The 23,781-nt window shown below is 46.2% G+C and overlaps 2 protein-coding genes across 2 annotated transcripts in view; both read left to right on the top strand.

Annotated features, from left to right (window-relative positions):
- The window catches only part of LOC139372956 (general transcription factor II-I repeat domain-containing protein 2-like), a 979,173-nt gene that overhangs the window by 862,786 nt on the left and 92,606 nt on the right, over positions 1-23,781 (top strand). The gene's annotated exons all lie outside the window — the stretch shown is intronic.
- Positions 11,458-23,740, top strand: LOC139372423 (E3 ubiquitin/ISG15 ligase TRIM25-like). Its single transcript, XM_071112135.1, has 13 exons — positions 11,458-12,402; positions 14,705-14,800; positions 15,328-15,561; positions 16,071-16,230; positions 16,487-16,522; positions 16,711-16,752; positions 17,729-17,782; positions 17,886-17,933; positions 18,302-18,340; positions 20,018-20,434; positions 20,867-20,974; positions 22,602-22,667; positions 22,951-23,740. Exons 1-13 carry the CDS (start codon positions 11,740-11,742, stop codon positions 23,523-23,525), a joined length of 2,538 nt encoding a protein of 845 aa, XP_070968236.1. The 5' UTR covers positions 11,458-11,739; the 3' UTR covers positions 23,526-23,740.

Here is a 23,781-nt window from a genome sequence, read left to right as displayed (position 1 = left end):
GAACCAGTCTCAGAGGGGTGGCCAGTCCTCTTCTGGCTGTACCGGGTAGAGAGGAACCAGTCTCTGAGGGGTGGCCAGTCCTCTTCTGGCTGTACCGGGTAGAGAAGAACCAGTCTCTGAGGGGAGGCCAGTCCTCGTCTGGCTGTACCGGGTAGAGAGGAACCAGTCTCTTGAGAGGTGGCCAGTCCTCTTCTGGCTGTACCGGGTAGAGAGGAACCAGTCTCAGAGGGGTGGCCAGTCCTCTTCTGGCTGTACCGGGTAGAGAGGAACCAGTCTCAAAGGGGAGACCAGTCCTCTTCTGGCTGTACCGGGTAGTGAGGAACCAGTCTCAGAGGGGTGGCCAGTCCTCTTCTGGCTGTACCGGGTAGAGATATAAGAGTAGGTGTGGCCATTAAAGCCAGAATATGAGACTATACTTATCATACATCATACACACACTGTTTGTTTCCAGGACTGTGTGAGTCCCAGCTTGACTGTTTCCAGTACTGTGTGAGTCCCAGCTTGACTGTTTCCAGTACTGTGTGAGTCCCAGCTTGACTGTTTCATCACCAGGACTGTGTGAGTCCTAGCTTGACTGTTTCCAGTACTGTGTGAGTCCTAGCTTGACTGTTTCCAGTACTGTGTGAGTCCCAGCTTGACTGTTTCCAGTACTGTGTGAGTCCCAGCTTGACTGTTTCATCACCAGTACTGTGTGAGTCCCAGCTTGACTGTTTCCAGTACTGTGTGAGTCCCAGCTTGACTGTTTCATCACCAGTACTGTGTGAGTCCCAGCTTGACTGTTTCATCACCAGTACTGTGTGAGTCCCAGCTTGACTGTTTCCAGTACTGTGTGAGTCCCAGCTTGACTGTTTCATCACCAGTACTGTGTGAGTCCCAGCTTGACTGTTTCATCACCAGGACTGTGTGAGTCCCAGCTTGACTGTTTCCAGTACTGTGTGAGTCCCAGCTTGACTGTTTCATCACCAGTACTGTGTGAGTCCCAGCTTGACTGTTTCCAGTACTGTGTGAGTCCCAGCTTGACTGTTTCATCACCAGTACTGTGTGAGTCCCAGCTTGACTGTTTCATCACCAGTACTGTGTGAGTCCCAGCTTGACTGTTTCCAGTACTGTGTGAGTCCCAGCTTGACTGTTTCATCACCAGTACTGTGTGAGTCCCAGCTTGACTGTTTCATCACCAGGACTGTGTGAGTCCCAGCTTGACTGTTTCCAGTACTGTGTGAGTCCCAGCTTGACTGTTTCCAGTACTGTGTGAGTCCCAGCTTGACTGTTTCATCACCAGTACTGTGTGAGTCCCAGCTTGACCACTTTGCTTGTATTGTTTACAAGTGTCTCACTGAATGGTATCAGATTGTTATTACTACTGAAACACACCACCATTGACCCCTCATTCCGAAACCTGTCAGAGAGAATCCAGATCCACACTGACTTGTGATGCTACGGTACTCTCTTTCCCCCCCAACACATCCTAGCGTGAGATCAAGGTTGACTTTGGCTTTGCTTCGGCATTCACATGGTGTTATGCACTATTTGACGCCCAAGATAAATTGTGTGAAACCTGTCACCTGCAATCAACCAATTCATGCACAACCTGGCATGAACTCAAGTACGCATGCACACATTCACAAAAAGATGCACACACACACACAATCTCTCTTTCTCGCTCTCACACAAATAAACACACACACTCTCTATCTGTCTCTCTCTCTCTCTATCTTTTTCTGTCTGTCTGTCTGTCTGTCTGTCTGTCTGTGTCTGGTGTGTGAAGAACACCCTTCCAGTAGAACAGACCCCTGTTGCCACAATGGCTGTGTTTACACCGGCAGCCCAATTCTGATATTTTGAAATTAATTGGTCTTTAGACCAATCAGATCAGATCTCTTGTCAATCATTGGACAAAATATCTAAATTGGACTAACTGTATAAATGCAGCCAATGACAAAGCAAAGCCCTCCAGAGGCATGCTGGGATATTTATGGAGCTGAGGTAAGGAGGATGGCCTATAGCCAGCCTCAAGGTATCTCACGGAAACTGGACAGGGCTTTTTCACCATCCTGTACTAGCCAGCTAAAGCACCAACCCAGATCAGTAAACTTTAAAACATGCTTTTAACCTTTATGTCAGCCTTAAAATGTATCCTTCAGCCCGTAGAGTCATATCTTAGCCCCTAAAGTCATACCTCAGCCCCGAGAGTCGTACCTCAGCCCGAGAGTCGTACCTCAGCCCCTAGAGTCGTACCTTAGCCCCTAAAGTCATACCTCAGCCCCGAGAGTCGTACCTCGGCCCCGAGAGATGTACCTCAGCCCCTAGAGATGTACCTCGGCCCTAGTGTCGTACATCAGCCCCTAGAGTCATACATCAGCCCCTAGAGATGTACCTCGGCCCCGAGAGATGTACCTCGGCCCCTAGAGTCGACCTCGGCCCTAGAGTCGTACCTCGGCCCTAGAGTCGTACCTCGGCCCTAGAGTCGTACATCAGCCCCTAGAGTCGTACCTCAGCCCCTAGAGTCGTACCTCAGCCCCTAGAGTCGTACCTCAGCCCCTAGAGTCGTACCTCAGCCCCTAGAGTCGTACCTCAGCAGTTATCACCATCTAATGTATATGTCGCCCTGCATTTAGTAAATACCCTCATTCATCACAGACCTACAATATGAAGGACTCAAAAGTTTTTTTTCTTCTTTCAATTACTCAACTGAAAATGCGTTGTATTATTAAGTATATCCCCTGATGCCTCTTAGAAAACAATTCACACACATTTACATACAGTCATAACTTACCAGGCCAACATGAGTCTGGCAGCCAAAGTGACCGAGACATTTCATAAGGATGGTGACTCAATATTATGATTGATGGTGTTTGTATTAAGTCCTGATGGATTGTGATAGTATTTTAATGAGCTGGGCTGTGTATTGGCTTTCCCATTAAATAGAAGGAAACCATCCATTTCCTAACAGATGTTGTAGATTAGAGGGTGGTTGAGGACGTCCTGTGGGACATATGTATGTGTGTGTGTGTGTGTGTGTGTGTGTGTGTGTGTGTGTGTGTGTGTGTGTGTGCGTTTCTACAGAGATCAGTCAGACAGTGTATCAATGATAATCCACATGTTCACTACGTTCATACAACCTGAAACTACATCCTACATCCTGTTTTTTACCCTCATCGTTCTCTAGGATGTTTCCACTCTTGAGTCTATTGGATTTACCACTATAATGGTGAGTCACACACACAGTCTCCCCCTCCAAGGAGATCTCTCTCTGATGGGAGGAACAAACCTCCTGGTTCTCTATGCCAAGCAGCTTCTGATGGGAGGAACAAACCTCCTGGTTCTCTATGCCAAGCAGCCTCTGATGGGAGGAACAAACCTCCTGGTTTTCTACGCCAAGCAGCCTCTGATGGGAGGAACAAACCTCCTGGTTCTCTATGCCAAGGTGACTATAACAAATCCCTCAGGTACTATGCCAGGTATATGGCGAAAACAAGCAGAATTAAATGTTGTTTTCTGCTCAAAAATATATATACACTTTGAATACTAATACCATGGCTGGTGTACAGTTGAAGTCGTAAGTTTACATACACCTTAGCCAAATACATTTAAACTCAGTTTTTCACAATTCCTGACATTTAATCCTCGTAAAAATGTGCCTGTCTTTGGTCAGTTAGGATCACCACTTTATTTTAAGAATGTAAAATGTCAGAGTAATAGTCGAGAGGGATTTATTTAAGAGTTTATTTCTTTCAACACGGGTAGCCTTCCACAAGCTTCCCACAATAAGTTGGGTATATTTTGCCCATTCCTCCTGCTGGTGTAACCGAGTCAGCTTTGTAGGCCTCCTTGCTCGCACACGCCTTTTCAGTTCTGCCCACAGATTTTCTGTAGAATTGAGGTCAGGGCTTTGTGATGGCCACTCTAATACCTTGACTTTGTTGTCCATAAGCCATTTTGCCACAACTTTGGAAGTATGCTTGGGGTCATTGTCCATTTGGAAGACCCATTTGCAACTTCCTGACTAACGTCTTGAGATGTTGCTTCAATATATCCACATAATGTTCTTTCCTCATGATGCCATCTATTTTGTGAAATGCACTAGTCCCTCCTGCAGCAAAGCACCCCCACAACATGATGACGTCACTTCATGGTTGCGATGGTGTTCTTCGGCTTGCAAGCCTCCCCCTTTTTCCTCCAAACATAACGATGGTCATTATGGCCGAACAGTTCTATTTTTGTTTCATCAGACCAGAGGACATGTCCCCATGGGCAGTTAGAAACCGTAGTCTGGCTTTTTATGGTGGTTTTGGAGCAGTGGCTTCTTCCTTGCTGAGCGGCCTTCAGGTTATGTCGATATAGGACTCGTTTTACTGTGGATATAGATACTTTTGTACCAGTTTCCTCCAGCATCTTCACAAGGTCCTTTGCTGTTGTTATGGGATTGATTTGCACTTTTCGCACCAAAGTACATTCATCTCTAGGAGACAGAACACATCTCACATGACGGCTGCGTGGTCCCATGGTGTTTATACTTGCTTACTATTGTTTGTACAGATGAACGTGGTACCTTCAGGCATTTGGAAATTGCTCCCAAGGATGTACCAGACTTGTGGAGGTCTATAATTATTTTTCTGAGGTTTTGGCTGATTTCTTTTGCTTGACATCATGGAAAAATCAAAGAGGCACTGAGTTTGAAGGTAGACCTTGAAATACATCCACAGGTACACCTCCAATTGACTCAAATGATGTCAATTAGCCTATCAGAAGCTTCTAAAGCCATGACATCATTTTCTGGAATTTTCCAAGCTGTGTAAAGGCACAGTCAACTCAGTGTATGTTTACTTCTGACCCACTGGAATTGTGATACAGTGAATTATAAGTGAAATCATCTGTCTGTAAACAATTGTTGGAAAAATGACTTGTGTCATGCACAAAGTAGATGTCCTAACCGGCTTGCCAAAACTATAGTTTGTTAACAAGACATTTGTGGAGAGGTTGAAAAACGAGTTTTAATGACTCCAACCTAAGTGTATGTAAATTTCCGACTTCAACTGTATGCATAGGTCCAATCATTTAGAAATGTAGATTAGGTACCTTGATCTAGGAATAGCCACGTCATCCTTTTAGGACCGGGAGGAAGCCAGGGTATGCATCCCAAATGACATCCTATTCCCTATGTAGTGCACTATATTGCTCTGGTGCCACTGCCCATGCTAATAATAATGTGAAGATGAATGTTAATACCAAGGTAATGCTGTTAGTCCCATTCCACAGCACATCAAGCTGTTATCTAAATGGATCAATGGAGGATGCACCACAGTGTCCCCAAATGAATCATAGACTCAGAGAGAACATTAGCTCCTCGGATAAAGACAACGTTAGTTCTAGTCAGCTAGGCTACTTCCCAAATGGCACCCTTTTCCGTTCACAGTGCGCTACTTTTGATCAGCGCCCTATGGATATTGGTCAAAAGTAGGGCACTAAATAGGGAATAGGGTGCCATTTGGGACATAAACCTAGTCATTTCAGCATGTGATTGAGAATATAAACTCACTCATCCCCTTCATGCCGGCTGATGCATAGGGCAGCATATATAAAGATGTGGGGAAATGATGAGCTGAAATAGCAATATGCAGAGGTGTATGTCTATCAGCAACAGGTTGTGTTTGGTAAATTATCCAACCCATCCTCCCTTTATTTCCATTCACATTAAAACAAATAGTGATGTGATGTCCACCAGTTCAGATTTAAAAACACATCCAGAAAGAGGAGCTGATGGGAGTACCATAAGGAGGAGGGGAGAGGGAGGGAGGGAGGGTGGGGGTGTAGAGACAGGGAGAGAAAGAGAGGGAGGGAGGGAGAGGTGGAGGAGGTGTAAATACAGGGAGAGAAAGAGAGGGAGGGAGGGAGAGGTGGAGGAGGTGTAAATACAGGGAGAGAAAGAGAGGGAGGGAGGGAGAGGTAAGGGTAGAAGCAGTAGGAAGAGAACTGACACCCAGACAACAGATATCATGAATCTATTAAATGTAGCCTGCTATAGTTGGGAATGCTTGTTTGTGTGTGTGTGTGTGTGTGTGTGTGTGTGTGTGTGTGTGTGTGTGTGCGTGTGCGTGTGTGTGCGTGTGCGTGTGCGTGCGTGTGCGTATGTGTGTGTGTGTGTATTTGGGGGGGGTGAACTAAAAACCTTTCATAAGATGGTAGAAGGCATAGAACAGATTGCAGAGGAGAGATGGAGGGTGGAATGGGTTTGGCGTGGTGACAGCGTGATAAGACATGCTGAAACTTCTGTTAATCTGCCACTCAACACAGGCCTCAGGAATTCACCTCACCTGAACCCCCCCTCTCTCTCAGCACACACCCATACACAAACACACACACACACACACATACACACACACACTCACACACAGTCAGTCAGTCACATCTTCATATTGTTTATCCTCTACAGTTTACAGTTCTACAGTCTGTTAATTTCATCTAACAACAATAACTTCAAACCCCCTCAATCTCTTATGAATAAATATGAGGCATTTCGTTTTCTGAATCACTTACCCAGAACAGTACAAACGTCCATCAGCGTTTCTCAGTTTGTTGACCACAGCAAAACACTTTAATGTTGTGGTCCATGGAAAACCAGAAGATTGATGATCCTATCTAGTCTTTCTGTTTCTATAGTCTTTCTGTTTCTATAGTCTCTCTGTTTCTATAGTCTTTCTGTTTCTATAGTCTCTCTAGCTAGTTTGATTGCAGCATTAACCTAAGCAGTACAGGATTAAATCAGGTGACATTCAGCCAAAGACAATGATGAGGGAGGGACAGGTTACAGGGAACAGAACCTGTGTCATCATACAGAACAAACTGCCTTCTGCTGCTTATGTTGTCCTACATTCTGCTTCATGACAGGGTGGAACTCACTGTGTCATTGGGCTCTGGACACACACACACACACACACACACACACACACACACACATACACACACACACACACACACACACACACACACACACACACACACACACACACACACACACACACACACACACACACATACATGTACACGTACACGCACACGCACACACACACACACACATACATATACACACACGTACATACATACATACCTACATACACACACACATGGGCACGCACGAGTGCGCACCCACACACACACACACACACACACACACACACACACACACACACTCATGGGCACACACACACACACATGCACACACGGGCATACACACTCATATACACACACACACACACACACACATAAACACATGGGCAAGCACACACACAGGCCATTTCTGTCAGAAAGAGGAGAATTAGCGATGAGTTTTTCTGTCTGTCTCGGGGTCTGTAGCTTTGCTAGCACCAGGCCCATAACAAAGAGACCACTTAGGAGGCCAGACACAGATGGCATTGTGGGTCCAGCCGTCACAGTCAGTACCCCCTGTCATCGCCATCGCCCAGTGACACTGACAGACAGGGACCTGAGTCGTGTTCAGCAGGGCACACTTTAGGAAACATTTTGTAACAAAAATCTGTATTCTTATTGGACAAGTTCAGAAAGCCTGTGCTTGTTACTCCATTTCAAAACGTTTCCTCCCTACTGAACACAGCCCCAGTGTATCTCTGTTCGTAACACAGTGTAGAATGATCAGCAGGAACACAAGATGTCCAGAGAGTAGCGGCCAGTCTGATTAGATTAGACTAATTAATGGATACTGTATCTACTCTCCACATCTCCCAATAAAAAAACACTCTCCTTCCACCTACCTTCCTCTGTGACCTTCACAAGATGTCCGTTCTTATCTCCAGTCTCACTGAAACAACGAGTACAAAGTGAATTTACCATTTTGATTGGATTCCAGGGTCTCCATGATTAGCATACTAAGGCTGGTGAAGGGATCTGAGGTCGTAAAATTCGAATTCAACAACAGCATTAAGGTAGTACTACAATAATCTCAGTGAAGTGGAACATCTGCTGGGCAAAAGGGTGAACTACACATACAATGAAACAGCCAAGAGTTTGCATAGGCCTTTACCCCTATCTCTGTCTCTGGTACTGAAAGGAAACCCAGAAGGAAATAGGCTACACGTGAGGAGAGGTTTTAAAACTATAGAGACTTCTAGCCACTGGCAGGTCCTAGGTACGGGGTGAAGATACTGTGTTGATGATGAAGCCATAGCAGCTCTCTGTGATCTGAAGCCAATACTAAAACACAGAGAATCCTGTCCAGATTAGCCCACCCTCAGCATTCCAACTCTCTAACAGCACACAGACATAGGTCATTCCTGCACCCTGTAACTCAACATTGTAACAAGTCAATTACAGCTAGTCTCACACAGACAGAGACCTGAGCACCTATCAACCAATCAATCAAATGTATTTATAAAGCTCTTTTTACATCAGCAGATGTCACAAAGTGCTGTACAGAAACCCAGCCTTTAACCCCAAACAGCAAGCAATGCAGATGTAGAAGCACTGTGGCTTGGAAAAACTCCCTAGAAATGCAAGAACCTAGGAAGAAGCCTAGAGGAACCAGGCTATGAGGGGTGGCCAGTCCTCTTCTGGAGATTATAACAGTACATGGCCAACATGTTCAAACGTTCATAGATGACCATAGATCACAGTGGTTGTAGAGGGTGCAACAGGTCAGCACCTCAGGAGTAAATGTCAATTGGTTTTTCATAGCTGAGCATTCAGAGTTCGAGAAAGCAGGTGCGGTAGATAGAGAGAGTCAAAAACAGCAGGTCCGGGACAAGGTAGCAGGTCCGGTCTAGGTAGCAGGTCCGGGACAAGGTAGCAGGTCCGGTCTAGGTAGCAGGTCCGGGACAAGGTAGCAGGTCCGGTCTAGGTAGCAGGTCCGGGACAAGGTAGCAGGTCCGGTCTAGGTAGAAGGTCCGGGACAAGGTAGCAGGTCCGGTCTAGGTAGCAGGTCCGGTCTAGGTAGCAGGTCCGGGACAAGGTAGCAGGTCCGGGACAAGGTAGCAGGTCCAGTCTAGGTAGCAGGTCCGGTCTAGGTAGCAGGTCCGGGACAAGGTAGCAGGTCCGGTCTAGGTAGCAGGTCCGGGACAAGGTAGCAGGTCCGGTCTAGGTAGCAGGTCCGGGACAAGGTAGCAGGTCCGGTCTAGGTAGCAGGTCCGGGACAAGGTAGCAGGTCCGGTCTAGGTAGCAGGTCCGGGACAAGGTAGCAGGTCCGGTCTAGGTAGCAGGTCCGGGACAAGGTAGCAGGTCCGGTCTAGGTAGCAGGTCCGGTCTAGGTAGCAGGTCCGGGACAAGGTAGCAGGTCCGGTCTAGGTAGCAGGTCCGGGACAAGGTAGCAGGTCCGGGACAAGGTAGCACGTCCGGTGAACAAGTCAAGGTTCCATAGCTGCAAACAAAACAGTTCAAACTGGAGCAGCAGCACGACCAGGTGGACTGGGGACAGCAAGGAGTCATCAAGCCAGGTAGTCCTGAGGCATGGTCCTAGAGCTCAGGTCCTCGGGGTGGGGAGGAAGAGAGAGAATTAGAGGGAGCATACTTAAATTCACACAGGACACCGGATAAGACAGGAGAATGACAGCAGATATAACAGACTTACCCTAGGCCTCTGATACTACTGCAGCGTAGATACTGGAGGCGGAGACAGGAGGGGTCGCATCTGTCTTTTCACAGGTATGCTAATGAGCCCAACCCTACAACGCCCAGGTAAGATGCAAATGAACTGAATTAGGCCTGGCATTAGAGAATGAAAATGCACACCTTGCAGTGGAGGTAGACGCCATAACAATGGATGGATATTATGGAGTAAGACAGCAATAGGGAAGGGAAGGTTGATTGGTCAAATGCACATGACACATACAGACAGTGAGGATGGTAGACCTCTACTGGTTGTTGACAGGCTTGTTCAGATCACCACTTCACAGTGAGGATGGTAGGCCTCTACCAGTGGAGGCTGCTGAGGGGAGGACGGCTCATACTAATGGCTGGAATGGAGCGAATGGAATGGCATCAAACACATGGAAACCATGGAAACCATGTGTTTGGTGTATTTGATACCATTCCACTGATTCAGCTCCAGTCATTACCACAAGCCTATCCTCCCCAATGAAGGTGTCACCAGCCTCCTGTGTTCTCTACTGGTTGAAGACAGGCTTGGTCAGATCACCACTTCCACCTAGCGTCTGTTTTCACACACTATGTTGTTTTTAGAGAAAGAAATGGAGGGAGAGAAAGAGACAGAGAGAGTTCACCTATAGTGGAATGGTCTAGGTATAATCAGCTGATAGGCAAGGAAGGAAGCATGTGACTTTCTTTATTGTTTTGTTACTGTAACATGCTAGTGACCTTTATTCTAGTTACTGTAACGTGCCGGTGACCTTCTATTCTAGTTACTGTAACGTGCTAGTGACCTTTATTCTAGTTACTGTAACGTGCCAGTGACCTTCTATTCTAGTTACTGTAACATGCCAGTGACCTTCTATTCTAGTTACTGTAACATGCCGGTGACCTTCTATTCTAGTTACTGTAACATGCCGGTGACCTTTCTAGTTACTCTAGCATGCCGGTGACCTTCTTTCTATTTACTGTAGCATGCCAGCGACCTTCTATTTTAGTTATTGTAGCATGCCGGTGACCTTCTTTCTAGTTACTGTAGCATGCCAGCGACCTTCTAGTCTAGTTACTGTAACATGCCTATGACCTTCTTTCTAGTTACTGTAGCATGCCAGCGACCTTCTATGTTAGTTACTGTAGCATGCAAGTGACCTTCTTTCTAGTTACTGTAGCATGCCGGTGACCTTCTAGTCTAGTTACTGTAACATGCCGGTGACCTTCTTTCTAGTTACTGTAACATGCCAGTGACCTTCTATTGTAATTACTGTAACATGCCGGTGACCTTCTATTTTAGTTACTGTAGCATGTCGGTGACCTTCTATTCTAGTTACTGTAACATGCCAATGACCTTTCTAGTTACTGTAGCATGCCGGTGACATTCTATTCTATTTACTGTAACATGCTGGTGACCTTCTATTCTAGTTACTGTAACATGCTGGTGACATTCTATTCTAGTTACTGTAACATTCCGGTGACCTTCTATTATAGTTACTGTAACATGCTGGTGACATTCTATTCTAGTTACTGTAACATGCTGGTGACATTCTATTCTAGTTACTGTAATGGTATGTGACATCACAAAGAAACTCATCCCCTCCTGTTTTTCTCCCTAAACCAGCTCTGTGACTCTAGCCCCGCCCTTCTACCTGTCTTCCTTTTATTCCGACAACACCATAGGTCCATCTCATATGAGATCACCACTCTCTGACTAACACCCTGGACAGACTCATACCTCTGTCTTATACCTCATATCTCTGTGTGTCTCTGCTCTGTAGCTACATATCTCTCTGTGTGTCTTTGCTCTGTAGCTACATATCTCTCTGTGTGTCTCTGCTCTGTAGCTACATATCTCTCTGTGTGTCTCTGCTCTGTAGCTACATATCTCTCTGTGTGTCTCTGCTCTGTAGCTACATATCTCTCTGTGTGTCTCTGCTCTGTAGCTACATATCTCTCTGTGTGTCTTTGCTCTGTAGCTACATATCTCTCTGTGTGTACAGCATTCTTTCTGATTCTACCCATTTCTGTTTTCATCCATCTCTACCTCAACTTTTTCCTCTCAGTTGCCTTTCTCTATTCTCTCTGTCACTCTCTCTCTTCCGCTCTCTCTCTTTGTAATAGTCTACATTCACCTCTGCTACCTGTGGTCTCACTATGAGTGGTAATCTGTGGACGGAGGAGCAGTTCAACTGTCCTGTGTGCCTGGACCTCCCCAATGAGCCAGTCACCATCCCGTGTGGCCACAGCTACTGCATGGGCTGCATCAAGGACTACTGGAGCAAGGACAACCCTCGCTCCCCTGGAGTCTACAGCTGCCCCCAGTGCCGCCAGACATTCTGTCCCAAGCCCTCCTTGTCCAGGAACACCATGCTGGCAGAGGCCGTGGAGCAGCTCCGCAAGGGGGCCCTCACCACCTCCGCCAGGGAGTCCATCCGGAGCGCCCACCGTGCCAACACCATGGGTAGAGCCAAGGGAAGTTCCCGTAGTGGTGGTGTCAGCAGGCTGCCAGCCATGGCCGTGCCCTGTGACATGTGCCACGGCGCTGGAGATCAGCGGGCTGCGGTGAAGTCTTGCCTGGTGTGTATGGCGTCCTACTGCGAGGCCCACCTGAAACCGCATCAGACGAAAGCGGAGTTGAAAAAGCATGAGCTGATTGCGCCCACGGGCAAGCTGGCGCAGAAGATCTGTACCGAGCACAAGTACCTGCAGGAGTTCTACTGTCGCCAGTGCCAGATTTTTGTGTGCTGGCTGTGCACCAGTAACCAGCACAAGGACCATGAGACCACCTCCACCAAGGCAGAGCGCACGGAGAGACAGGTAAGCCCTCAGACATACAGTGCATTCGGAAAGTATTCAGACCCCTTGATTTTTTCCACATTTTGTTACGTTACAGCCTTATTCTAAATTCAATTATTTTGATATATTCTCAAACAATATACAAACAATACCCCATAATGACAAAGCGAAAACAGATTTTTAGGATTTTGTTCAAATGTATTCAAATATAAAACTGAAATATCACATTTACATAAAGTTTTCAGACCCTTTACTCAGTACTTTGTTGAAGCACATTTGGCAGCGATTACAGCCCTGAGTCTTCTTGATTATGACGCTACAAGCTTGTCACACCTGTATTTCAGGAGTTTCTACTATTCTTCTCTGCATATCGTCTCAAGCTTTGTCAGGTTGGTTGGGGTGTTTCTCCCATTCTTCTCTACAGATCCTCTCAAGCTCTGTCAGGTTGGATGGGGAGCATCGCTGCACAGCTATTTTCAGGTCTCTCCAGAGATGTTAGATCGGGTTCAAGTCCGGGCTCTGGCTGGGCCACTCAAGGAAATTCATATAGTCCCGAAGCCACTCCTGCGTTTTCTTGGCTGTGTGCTTAGGGTTGTTGTCCTGTTGGAAGATGAACCTTCACCCCAGTCTGAGGTCCTGAGTGTTCTGGAGCAGGTGTCATCAAGGATCTCTCTGTACTCTGCTCCGTTCATCTTTCCCTCGATCCTCACTAGTCTCCCAATCGCTGCCACTGAAAAACTTCCCCACAGCATGATGCTGCCACCACTATGCTTCACCGTGGGGATGGTGCCAGGTTTCCTCCTGACGTGACACTTGGCATTCAGGCCAAAGAGTTCAATCTTGGTTTCATCAGACCAGAGAATCTTGTTTCTCATGATCTAAGAGTCCTTTAGGTGCCTTTTGGCAAACTCCAAGTGGGCTGTCTTGTGCCTTTTACTGAGGAGGGGGTTCCGTCTGGCCACTCTACCATAAAGGCCTGATTGGTGGAGTGCTGCAGAGATGGTTGTCTTTATGGAAGGTTCTCCCATCTCCACAGAGGAACTCTGGAGCTCTGTCAGAGTGACCCTCGGGTTCTTGCTCACCTCCCTGATCAAGGCCCTTCTCCCTGATTGCTCAGTTTGGCCGACGACCAGCTCTAGGAAGAGTCTTGGTGGTTCTAAACTTCTTTCATTTCAGAATGATGGAGCCCACTGTGTTCTTGTGTATCTTCAATGCTGCAGACATTTTTTTGGTACCCTTCCCCAGATCTGTGCCTAGACACAATCCTGTCTCGGAGCTCTACGGCCAATTCATTCGACCTAATGACTTGGTATTTGCTCTGACATGCACTGTCAACTGTGCCTTTCCAAATCATGTCCAATCAATTGAATTTACCACAGTTTGACACCAATCAAGTTGTAGAAACATCTCAAAGATGATCAATGGAAACAGGATGAGCTTAATTTTGAGTCTCATAGCAAAGGGTCTGAATACTTCTGTAAATAAGGTTTTTCAGTTTTTTTTGTTGTAATACATTTGCAAAAATGTCTAAAAACCTGTTTTCGCTTCGTCATTGTGCGGTATTGTGTGTAGATTGGTGAATAATTTGTATTTATGTAATTCATTTTAGAATAAGGCTGTAACGTAACAAAATGTGGAAAAACTCAAGTGGTCTGAAATACTTCCCGAATGCGCTGTACATGGACACCACCATACCCACCCACTAATGTGATCAACTGCCTGGCACAAGACTGTGTTATCCCGCTGAACCAAAGGCTAGTCATTCGCTCTGGGAGCTAACACAAGTCTTCAGGTCTCAGGCAAGGTTACTCATGATCTTTACAACAAAACAACACCCAATCAGGTCCTGTGTGGCTCTGTATGCAAAGCCAAGGTTCGATTCCCGCTGGGGCCACACATACGGTACGCACACATGACCGTAAGTCATTTTGGATGAAAGCGTTTACTAAATGGTATATATTATTATTATAATATTAATCAAACACACCACCATGTACAGACTCACTCCACAAAAACCTGTAAATACAGTCTGATCAAAACATTAATACAGGCTGCTGGTCTGTGTCCCATCACAGCTGATCTGGACACACCTAGAAACTGCCTCTCATTCAGCCTTTGCTGTGGTGATTCATTAGGTGTGTGTGTGTGTGTGTGTGTGTGTGTGTGTGTGTGTGTGTGTGTGTGTGTGTGTGTGTGTATGTGTGTGTAGAGTAAGGTGGTGCCATATCTTAAGTGATTATGTAGTTGTCTTTGTGGGCCAGTGAGCATTCCAGACTGCATTCCAGTCCATTTAGGAGTGAGTTGATGTGACTGTGTTTTGCAGAAAGAGCTGGCTGAGGTGCAGACAGAGAATCATCAGAGACTGAAAGAAAGAGAAGGAGAGCTGAAAGACATGAAGAAGATGCTGGAGGCAACAAAGGTAAGGGCTTAGGACACACTACACTAAACCGCACCACACCACACCACACCAAACCCCACTACACTACACCCTCTAAACCGCACCAAACCCCACTACACCGCACCACACCACACCACACCAAACCCCACTACACCCCACTACACTACACCCCACTACTCTAAACCCCACCACACCACATTACACCAAACCCCACAACACCCCACTACACTATACCCCACTACACCCCACTACACTATACCACACTATACCCCACTACACTATACCACACTACACCCCAATACACTATACCACACTACACTACACCCCACTACACTATACCACACTACACTATACCACACTACACTCCACTACACTATACCCCACTACACTATACCACACCACACCACACTCCATTACACCTCACTACACCAGTGCGTAGGTGTGTGTGTGTGTGTGTATGTGTGTGTGTTCCTCAGTGAGTACCTTTCTATCCACCTCCATACAGTACCAGTGTGCGTATGTCTTCATACCTGTGTTTGTGTCCCCAGCGCTCAGCAGACAGGGTACATGATGACACAGAGACGGTGCTGTCGGAGCTCCAGCGCTCAGTGGAGAGGCTCCAGGAGCTGGTGGAGGGTGTGATGAACCAGGCTGGGCAGGAGAAAGTAAGCGAGGCCCAGGACGTGGTGGACAAGCTGGAGGCCGAGATCTCGGAGCTGAAGAGGAGAGACAAGGACATGAAGGAGGTGTTCCGCTGTGAGGACAACATCCACTTCCTGGAGGTAGGACGCTTGTCTCTTTCTGGTACCTTTTATATATATTTTTAAATATATTTTATGATCCACTTCAGCTGCATGCAGCTGGTTGATGGTCATATTAGACATGGCTGCCAGGGTGTGAAAGACCACATCTGGGATGGGACAATAGTTAAAAAGCAGCATTGTCCTAGTCATGTTTGAAATGTGCAGCTTCGATCACAATTATTTCTTAAATGACGTGTCTTCTCTTTCTGTCGTTGCCTTTCTTTCTGTCTTCATTTCTCCATCTCTGCCCTCTTCCATCCCATCTTCTTCTCCTCATTCTCCATCTCTGCCCTCTTCCATCCCATCCTCTTCTCCTCATTCTCCATCTCTGCCCTCTTCCATCCCATCCTCTTCTCCTCATTCTCCATCTCTGCCCTCTTCCATCCCATCCTCTTCTCCTCATTCTCCATCTCTGCCCTCTTCCATCCCATCCTCTTCTCCTCATTCTCCTTCTCCACCTCCTCTTTCTCCTGTGCGCCGCCCTACAGACCTGTGAGTCTCTGTGCAGCCCGTTTGAGTGTAATGATCTGTCGTGTGTGGTGGCCAATCCAGAGGCTACGTTTGAGCCTGTACGTGAAGCCATCCTGAACCTACGGGAGAGAGTGGAGGACATGTGCAACGTGGAACTGGGCAAGATCACCAAGACAGGTGTGTCAGAGTGGAGGACATGCATACTACACACACACACACACACACATCAACTCACACATACACAACACACACACACACACACACACACACAAAGGGCACGACTAGCAGTGATCTCCATCACCATTACCTTGTTCACTATAAATATTGTCATAAAGACAGAGTATTTTTTCTGCACTGTGTTTTAGACTGATATCAGTGGATCAATACAATGTCAATGAGTTAATAAACTGTCATTTCTCATCCTTCTCTTCAGTGAATGACACAACACTGTTCACCTTAGGAGACAAAGGTGAGTTCTGGTCCAGAGATGTCTCTAGCTCTGGTCCAGGGTGTTCTGTGGGGCTTGAAGAAGGCTCAGCATAAGCAAGCCACTCGTAATGCCCTGGACCAGAGCTAGAAGCCATCGATTACCAATAAACATTTAAATTGTGGATTGACAGACTGCACTTACTCACTGCACTGTTTTCCCCATCATAGCAAAAAAAAATGGCGTCCAGAAGACGGGAGGGTTCAGGAGTTGTGAGTAGTTTTCCCATTTCTTTATTGGTAGTGTGAGTTGGACTTTAATAATTCACTGAGATTGTGAACTAATCTGAATTGGACATTTTAGTCAACAGCAAATAATGTGAGGAAAGGCAATATTTAATTTCCGCAGTGCAAATGCTTTATACTCAGTGCCTGTTCCTTTTGGTGCTGGTCTTTTCACTTGTCTAGTTGAGTGATTGGTCATCATCATTAATTGTGCAGTTTGGATATGAAATACCTAACTTGAAATAATGATTTATTGTTCCTGATGAAGGATCATCATAGTCAGGTTTTTAATAGTTACAGTATGTTTTTAATGGTTAAACAGTATGTTTTTAATAGTTACAGTATGTTTTTAATGGTTAAACAGTATGTTTTTAATAGTTAAACAGTATGTTTTTAATGGTTAAACAGTATGTTTTTAATGGTTAAACTGTATGTTTTTAATGGTTAAACAGTATGTTTTTAATGGTTAAACTGTATGTTTTTAATGGTTAAACAGTATGTTTTTAATAGTTACAGTATGTTTTTAATGGTTAAACAGTATGTTTTTAATAGTTAAACTGTATGTTTTTAATGGTTAAACAGTATGTTTTTAATGGTTAAACTGTATGTTTTTAATGGTTAAACAGTATGTTTTTCATGGTTCAACAGTATGTTTTTAATGGTTAAACAGTATGTTTTTCATGGTTAAACAGTATGTTTTTAATAGTTAAACAGTATGTTTTTCATGGTTAAACAGTATGTTTTTCATGGTTCAACAGTATGTTTTTAATGGTTAAACAGTATGTTTTTAATGGTTAAACAGTATGTTTTTAATAGTTACAGTATGTTTTTCATGGTTAAACAGTATGTTTTTCATGGTTCAACAGTATGTTTTTAATGGTTAAACAGTATGTTTTTAATGGTTAAACAGTATGTTTTTCATGGTGAGTGTTGTGCCTTTTTATTTTCAATGACTATTCCTCAGTGTTTTCTGGTCTGGGATCCAAAACAACAACAACAAACAACAACCGTCCTGCAGGTATGTACTGTAGCGACTGTTTCCTGTATCGGTTTTAACATGCGGTTTGTGATAGGTCATTGAATGACACATAATGATGTGTACGTTGGTCGTCCTGTTTCAGCTCCCACACCGACTGTCTCCGTGGCGGTTCGAGGACCTAACTCACGTGGTAGGGCTAGTTTCATTACAAATCTCACTATGACGATCATGATCAAACATTAGATCAGCTTAATCATGTTTCCTTCTGTAGGTGTAGGCCTGCGCTCTCAGGATGTTAGGAGCAGAGAGGAACCACGAGGTCAGACGTGTGTGTGTGTGTGTTTGCGTGTGTGTGCTTTTGCATGTGTGTGCTTTTGCGTGTGTGTGTGTGTGTGTTTGCGTGTGTGTGTTTGCGTGTGTGTGTGTGTTTGCGTGTGTGTGTGTGTGCTTGCATGTGTGTGTTTGCATGTGTGTGTGTGTTTGCGTGTGTGTGTTTGCGTGTGTGTGTGTGTGTTTGCGTGCAAAGGGGTTTAAAGGGGTTCTACCTCTTTCCTTTAGCTGACAGAGACAGGCCGAGGAGAGAGGAGAGAGAACCAGGTAACACACACACACACACACACACACACACACACACACACACACACACACACACACACACACACACACACACACACACAAGCCCAGAATTTCTTTGTGAACATAACCGGTTCCACAGGTTGGCCTGCCTCACAAGAGGAACATTTCCTTATCATCTGTGTATGCTCCTTCTTCCTGTCTCCTCCATCCGTACTGTGTCACATCCTGAACCTCTTAAGAATAACTGCAGATATCAGTTCCATAAATGTATCTCTGACCACCTCCCTTAGGTGGTCTTGACCAATACTACAAATTCAGTCATCATTAGAGTGTTTATAAAATCTACTCAACTGCCTCGCTTTTCCTCTCATTCTCTCTCTATGCAATCAGAAAGGTGTCCGGATACATAGGTTTGGTTTGCTACGAGCAAAACCTGGCTGGGTGAAGCGAATGTCTGTGCTCGCATACTCCCTCATGACCGTCGCTTAAAAAAGGAGAAAAAGCGTCAACATTACTGTTGTTTGTCCCTCTTGAAGCACCGTAGCAACAACATACCCAGTAATACTTTCTCAAAATAGTCTGGATTAATCTAAGATAAATCAGGAAATGTGTCATTCATTTTGATGTTTTTGCCAATAAGGTCTTAGTCGCATCATTTCACATCTATCTAAAGATGTTTGGTGCAGTATTTCTCAAGTGAAAAAATCTGCATGAAAACTAGTCATCTCTTGTTGAATGACAAACACTTAATTGAAGAATCCCATCTATAGTTCCCACTCTTACTAAGAGTAGTCCTGTTGACCAATCTCTGACGAAGGGGCGTATAGACTTTGGCTACCGAACTTCCACTTGCCTCTAGAGAAAATGTAGTGTATGCCAACAGCCAAGTAAACGCCCGGCGAACACCAAAACCAACCAAAACGTCACAGAAATGTTTCATAATATATGATGGAACTGTTTCGACTGGGAAGCACGCAACAGGCTTTAAGCTTACTGTATGTTTCATAATATATGATGGAACTGTTTCGACTGGGAAGCACGCAACAGGCGTTAAGCTTACTGTATGTTTCATAATATATGATGGAACTGTTTCGACTGGGAAGCACGCAACAGGCGTTAAGCTTACTGTATGTTTCATAATATATGATGGAACTGTTTCGACTGGGAAGCACGCGACAGGCGTTAAGCTTACTGTATGTTTCATAGTCGAAACAGTTTAAGCATTTATTATGATGAAACGTTGTGACGTTTTGGTTCGGCTGTTCGGCAACACAACATTTTTCCTTGAGGCAAGTCGATGTTCGTTCGTCCGAAGTCTACGCCCCTTCGTCTGTGATTGGTCAATGGTATTACTGGAGTGGGAGCAATGAATGGGATTGTTTGCTGGCTAGTTTTAATGCACATTTTTCCACTTGAGAAATACCGCACCAAACATTTTAGTTAGATGTAAAATTGAGCGACTAGGATCTTCCTGACAAAAAACATAAAAAATAAATACAGATTTCTAGATTTATCTTGATTATTTTCTTCTATGTTGAGGAAGTGTTACTGGGTATATTGTTGCTACAGTGGCTCAAGCAAGACGTCAGACGTTCGTTTCACCTAGCCGAGTTCTGCTAGAAGCAAACCGAACCTATGTGGACGCCTCTAGACTCATCAAGCCATGCTCACCCAGTAATACCTCTCGTCTCTCCACAGCCAGAGAGGCAGCCCCCAGGCCAAGCACCAGATCTAGTCCCACTCAGAGGCGGAAAAAGCCAGCCAGAAATAGCCCTACCCAAAGTCGAAGAGAGACGCGCAGACGCAGTCCCAGTCCCACTCCAAGTCGTAGAGAGCCAGCCAGTCCCAGTCCCACTCCAAGTCGTAGAGAGCCAGCCAGTCCCAGTCCCACTCCAAGTCGTAGAGAGCCAGCCAGACCCAGCCCTACGTCCAGCCGGAGAGAGACACCCAGACCAGAACCCACCACCACCCCTACCCCCGGTGCTGTTACCCAAGCCACCCCAGCCTCAGGAGCTTTCAGCCGGATGGGATCCATAGCAAGTCTCTTCCGCTCCCATCGACGTGCCACACCGGCACCTGGGCCAGTCAACAACAACACTGGTGGAGTTGACCCATGTGAGTCCCGACCCGAGAGAATGATTGAGGCCTCTAGTAGCCAAAAGGCCATATTAGCACAGGCATCACCATTGAGGGCTTTCAGCATTTTAATGTAGTCAACTGGGTGGCTTTCAAGTCCACTGGATAATCCCTCCTCGTGACATTCTTGGAGTCATGTACAACGGGTCATGAGGAGGGATCAGCCAATCGGGAAAATGGAAATTGCCTCAATGGCGCTGCCCATGCTGCCACAGACTCTTTAATGGCACAGATACAAAGATGAGTCCTCTATATATCTCTATGGTCCCGACCCTCACCGCTTTAACCCCATCAGAGGTCATAAACCCTGGTCTTACTAGCCTTCTCCAGTGTAGACACTGTATAATGTACCTTGCTGGTGCCACAGCACATTGTTTGAAAATCATGGCTATAAACATACTGTTTTGACAGGGGGGATGGGTGCACTGACTGAATCCCAACCGGAAGTGAATACCAGCCTTTTCCTGGATCCGCCGACCCCTGACCCCATCATGAATCAGATGCCAGCTTTCCCTGCATGTGAGTCATCATTCATTCCTTTTCTTCACTCTCCAGTTCTTCCTCTCGACATCTGAGGAAAGCATATTGCCCTATATTTACGGTTACCCTTGTTGTGATCAGTGGTGTAAAGTACTTAATTAAAAATACTTTCAAATACTACTTAAGTAGTTTCTTGGAGTATCTGTACTTTACTATTTATATTTTTGACAACTTTTACTTTACTACATTCCTAAAATAAATAATGTACTTTTTACTCCATATATTTTAACTGTCATCCAAAAGTACTCATTACATTTTGAATGCTTAGCAGGGCAGGAACATGGCCCAATTCACACACTTATAAAGAGAACACCTGGTCATCCCTACTGCCTCTGATCTGACCGACTCACTAAACAGAGAACACGTGGTCATCCCTACTGCCTCTGATCTGACGGACTCACTAAACAGAGAACACCTGGTCATCCCTACTGCCTCTGATCTGACGGACTCACTAAACAGAGAACACGTGGTCATCCCTACTGCCTCTGATCTGACCGACTCACTAAACAGAGAACACGTGGTCATCCCTACTGCCTCTGATCTGACCGACTCACTAAACAGAGAACACGTGGTCATCCCTACTGCCTCTGATCTGACGGACTCACTAAACAGAGAACATCCCTGGTCATCCCTACTGCCTCTGATCTGACCGACTCACTAAACAGAGAACACGTGGTCATCCCTACTGCCTCTGATCTGACCGACTCACTAAACAGAGAACACGTGGTCATCCCTACTGCCTCTGATCTGACCGACTCACTAAACAGAGAACATCCCTGGTCATCCCTACTGCCCCTGATCTGACGGACTCACTAAACAGAGAACATCCCTGGTCATCTCTACTGCCTCTGATCTGACGGACTCACTAAACAGAGAACACCTGGTCATCCCTACTGCCTCTGATCTGACCGACTCACTAAACAGAGAACACGTGGTCATCCCTACTGCCTCTGATCTGACGGACTCACTAAACAGAGAACACGTGGTCATCCCTACTGCCTCTGATCTGACCGACTCACTAAACAGAGAACACGTGGTCATCCCTACTGCCTCTGATCTGACGGACTCACTAAACAGAGAACATCCCTGGTCATCCCTACTGCCTCTGATCTGACGGACTCACTAAACAGAGAACACGTGGTCATCCCTACTGCCTCTGATCTGACCGACTCACTAAACAGAGAACATCCCTGGTCATCCCTACTGCCCCTGATCTGACGGACTCACTAAACAGAGAACATCCCTGGTCATCCCTACTGCCTCTGATCTGACCGACTCACTAAACACGTCTTTTGTAAATGATGTCTCAGTGTTGGAATGTGCCCCTGATATATGTACATTTTAAAAACTATAAAATGGTGTCGTCTGCTTTGCTTAATTTAAAGAATTTGAAATTATTTACACTTTTACTTTTGATACTTAATTATATTTAGAATCAAATACTTTTAGACTTTTACTAAAGTAGTGTTTTACTGGGTGACTTTCTCTTTTACTGGAGTAACTCTCCATTGAAGTATCTACTGTATACTTTTACTCAAGTTGGGTACTTTTTCCACCACTGGTTGTGATCCTCTCCCCTCGTACTGCCTGTCTTCGTCTCCTGTAGTGAGGGAGATAGACATCTCCAGCATCCAGGCCCCAGAGCCCAGGAGCAGAGAGGAGTTCCTGCAGTGTGAGTATAGAACAGCTAAACATCTACACAGACACAGCCTGTTCCAGTTAGCTCCCTACCGTGTGGCCTTGGCCCTCACCCTTCCATGTTCGCAGACATGAAGGGAAAGGTATGAACATTGTAGCATCCACCATATTGATTACAACTTTCAGATCTGGAAACTTCAGAAGGTTAGGGCCAAGGGGAAGGAGTACTCACAACAGCTGACAACCAAATCTGCAAAGTCCTTATCCCCACAACTTAACTATTCATCCATCCATCCCTCCACTCTTCCCTCCCCCAGATGCCTGTACCCTGACCCTAGACACGAGGACAGCCCACCGGCGTCTGACCCTGTCGGAGAGCAACACCAAGGCCACCCTACAGGGGGCAGGGCAGCCCTACCCAGACTGCCCCCAACGCTTCGACGGCTGGACCCAGGTGCTGTGCCAGGCCCCTCTTTCCGCCCAGCGATGTTACTGGGAGGTGGATTGGAGGGGGAAGGGGTCATCAATGGGCGTGGCTTATGGAGCCCTGAGCAGGAAGGGGGCGGACGCCAGGGCGGGGCTTGGCTACAACGCCCAATCATGGAGCCTGGAGCTGTCGGATACGTGTTGCACGGCAATGCATGACAATGAGAAGAGGGACATCCCGGTGACGTACTCGCCGCGTCTGGGGTTGTTCCTGGACCTCAACGCGGGCACCCTGGCGTTCTATAGCGTGGCGGAGAGCATGGGGCACCTGCACACGTTCCGTGCCAACTTTACACAGCCACTGTATGCGGCCTTCGGGGTGGGAAGTGGGGTTGGTGTTGGACTGGACTTCGCTCTGGGTCAGTTCAGCCAGACATCCGACAGCATCAAGATCTGCCCCATGTGACGAGACCTACGACCTCTGTATAGATCTGCCCCATGTGAGGAGACCTACGACCTCTGTATAGATCTGCCCCGTGTGACGAGACCTACGACCTCTGTATAGATCTGCCCCGTGTGAGGAGACCTATGACCTCTGTATAGATCTGCCCCATGTGATGAGACCTACGACCTCTGTATAGATCTGCCCCATGTGACGAGACCTACGACCTCTGTATAGATCTGCCCCATGTGAGGAGACCTACGACCTCTGTATAGATCTG

The sequence above is a fragment of the Oncorhynchus clarkii genome, chromosome 18 (assembly GCF_045791955.1).
Source record: "Oncorhynchus clarkii lewisi isolate Uvic-CL-2024 chromosome 18, UVic_Ocla_1.0, whole genome shotgun sequence".
NCBI classification, from domain to species: Eukaryota; Metazoa; Chordata; class Actinopteri; order Salmoniformes; family Salmonidae; genus Oncorhynchus; species Oncorhynchus clarkii.
Note: the sequence above shows the minus strand (reverse complement) of the source record. Positions and strands in the feature narration are given on the sequence as shown.

Bases quoted from the DNA above. Each gene is read 5' to 3' on its own strand.
- LOC139372423 (XM_071112135.1), top strand. From the start codon at position 11,740: ATGAGTGGTAATCTGTGGACGGAGGAGCAGTTCAACTGTCCTGTGTGC. The intron at 16,231-16,486 runs GTGTGTCAGAGT...CCTTCTCTTCAG, and splicing joins GGGCAAGATCACCAAGACAG to TGAATGACACAACACTGTTC. The intron at 20,975-22,601 runs GTGAGTCATCAT...CGTCTCCTGTAG, and splicing joins GATGCCAGCTTTCCCTGCAT to TGAGGGAGATAGACATCTCC.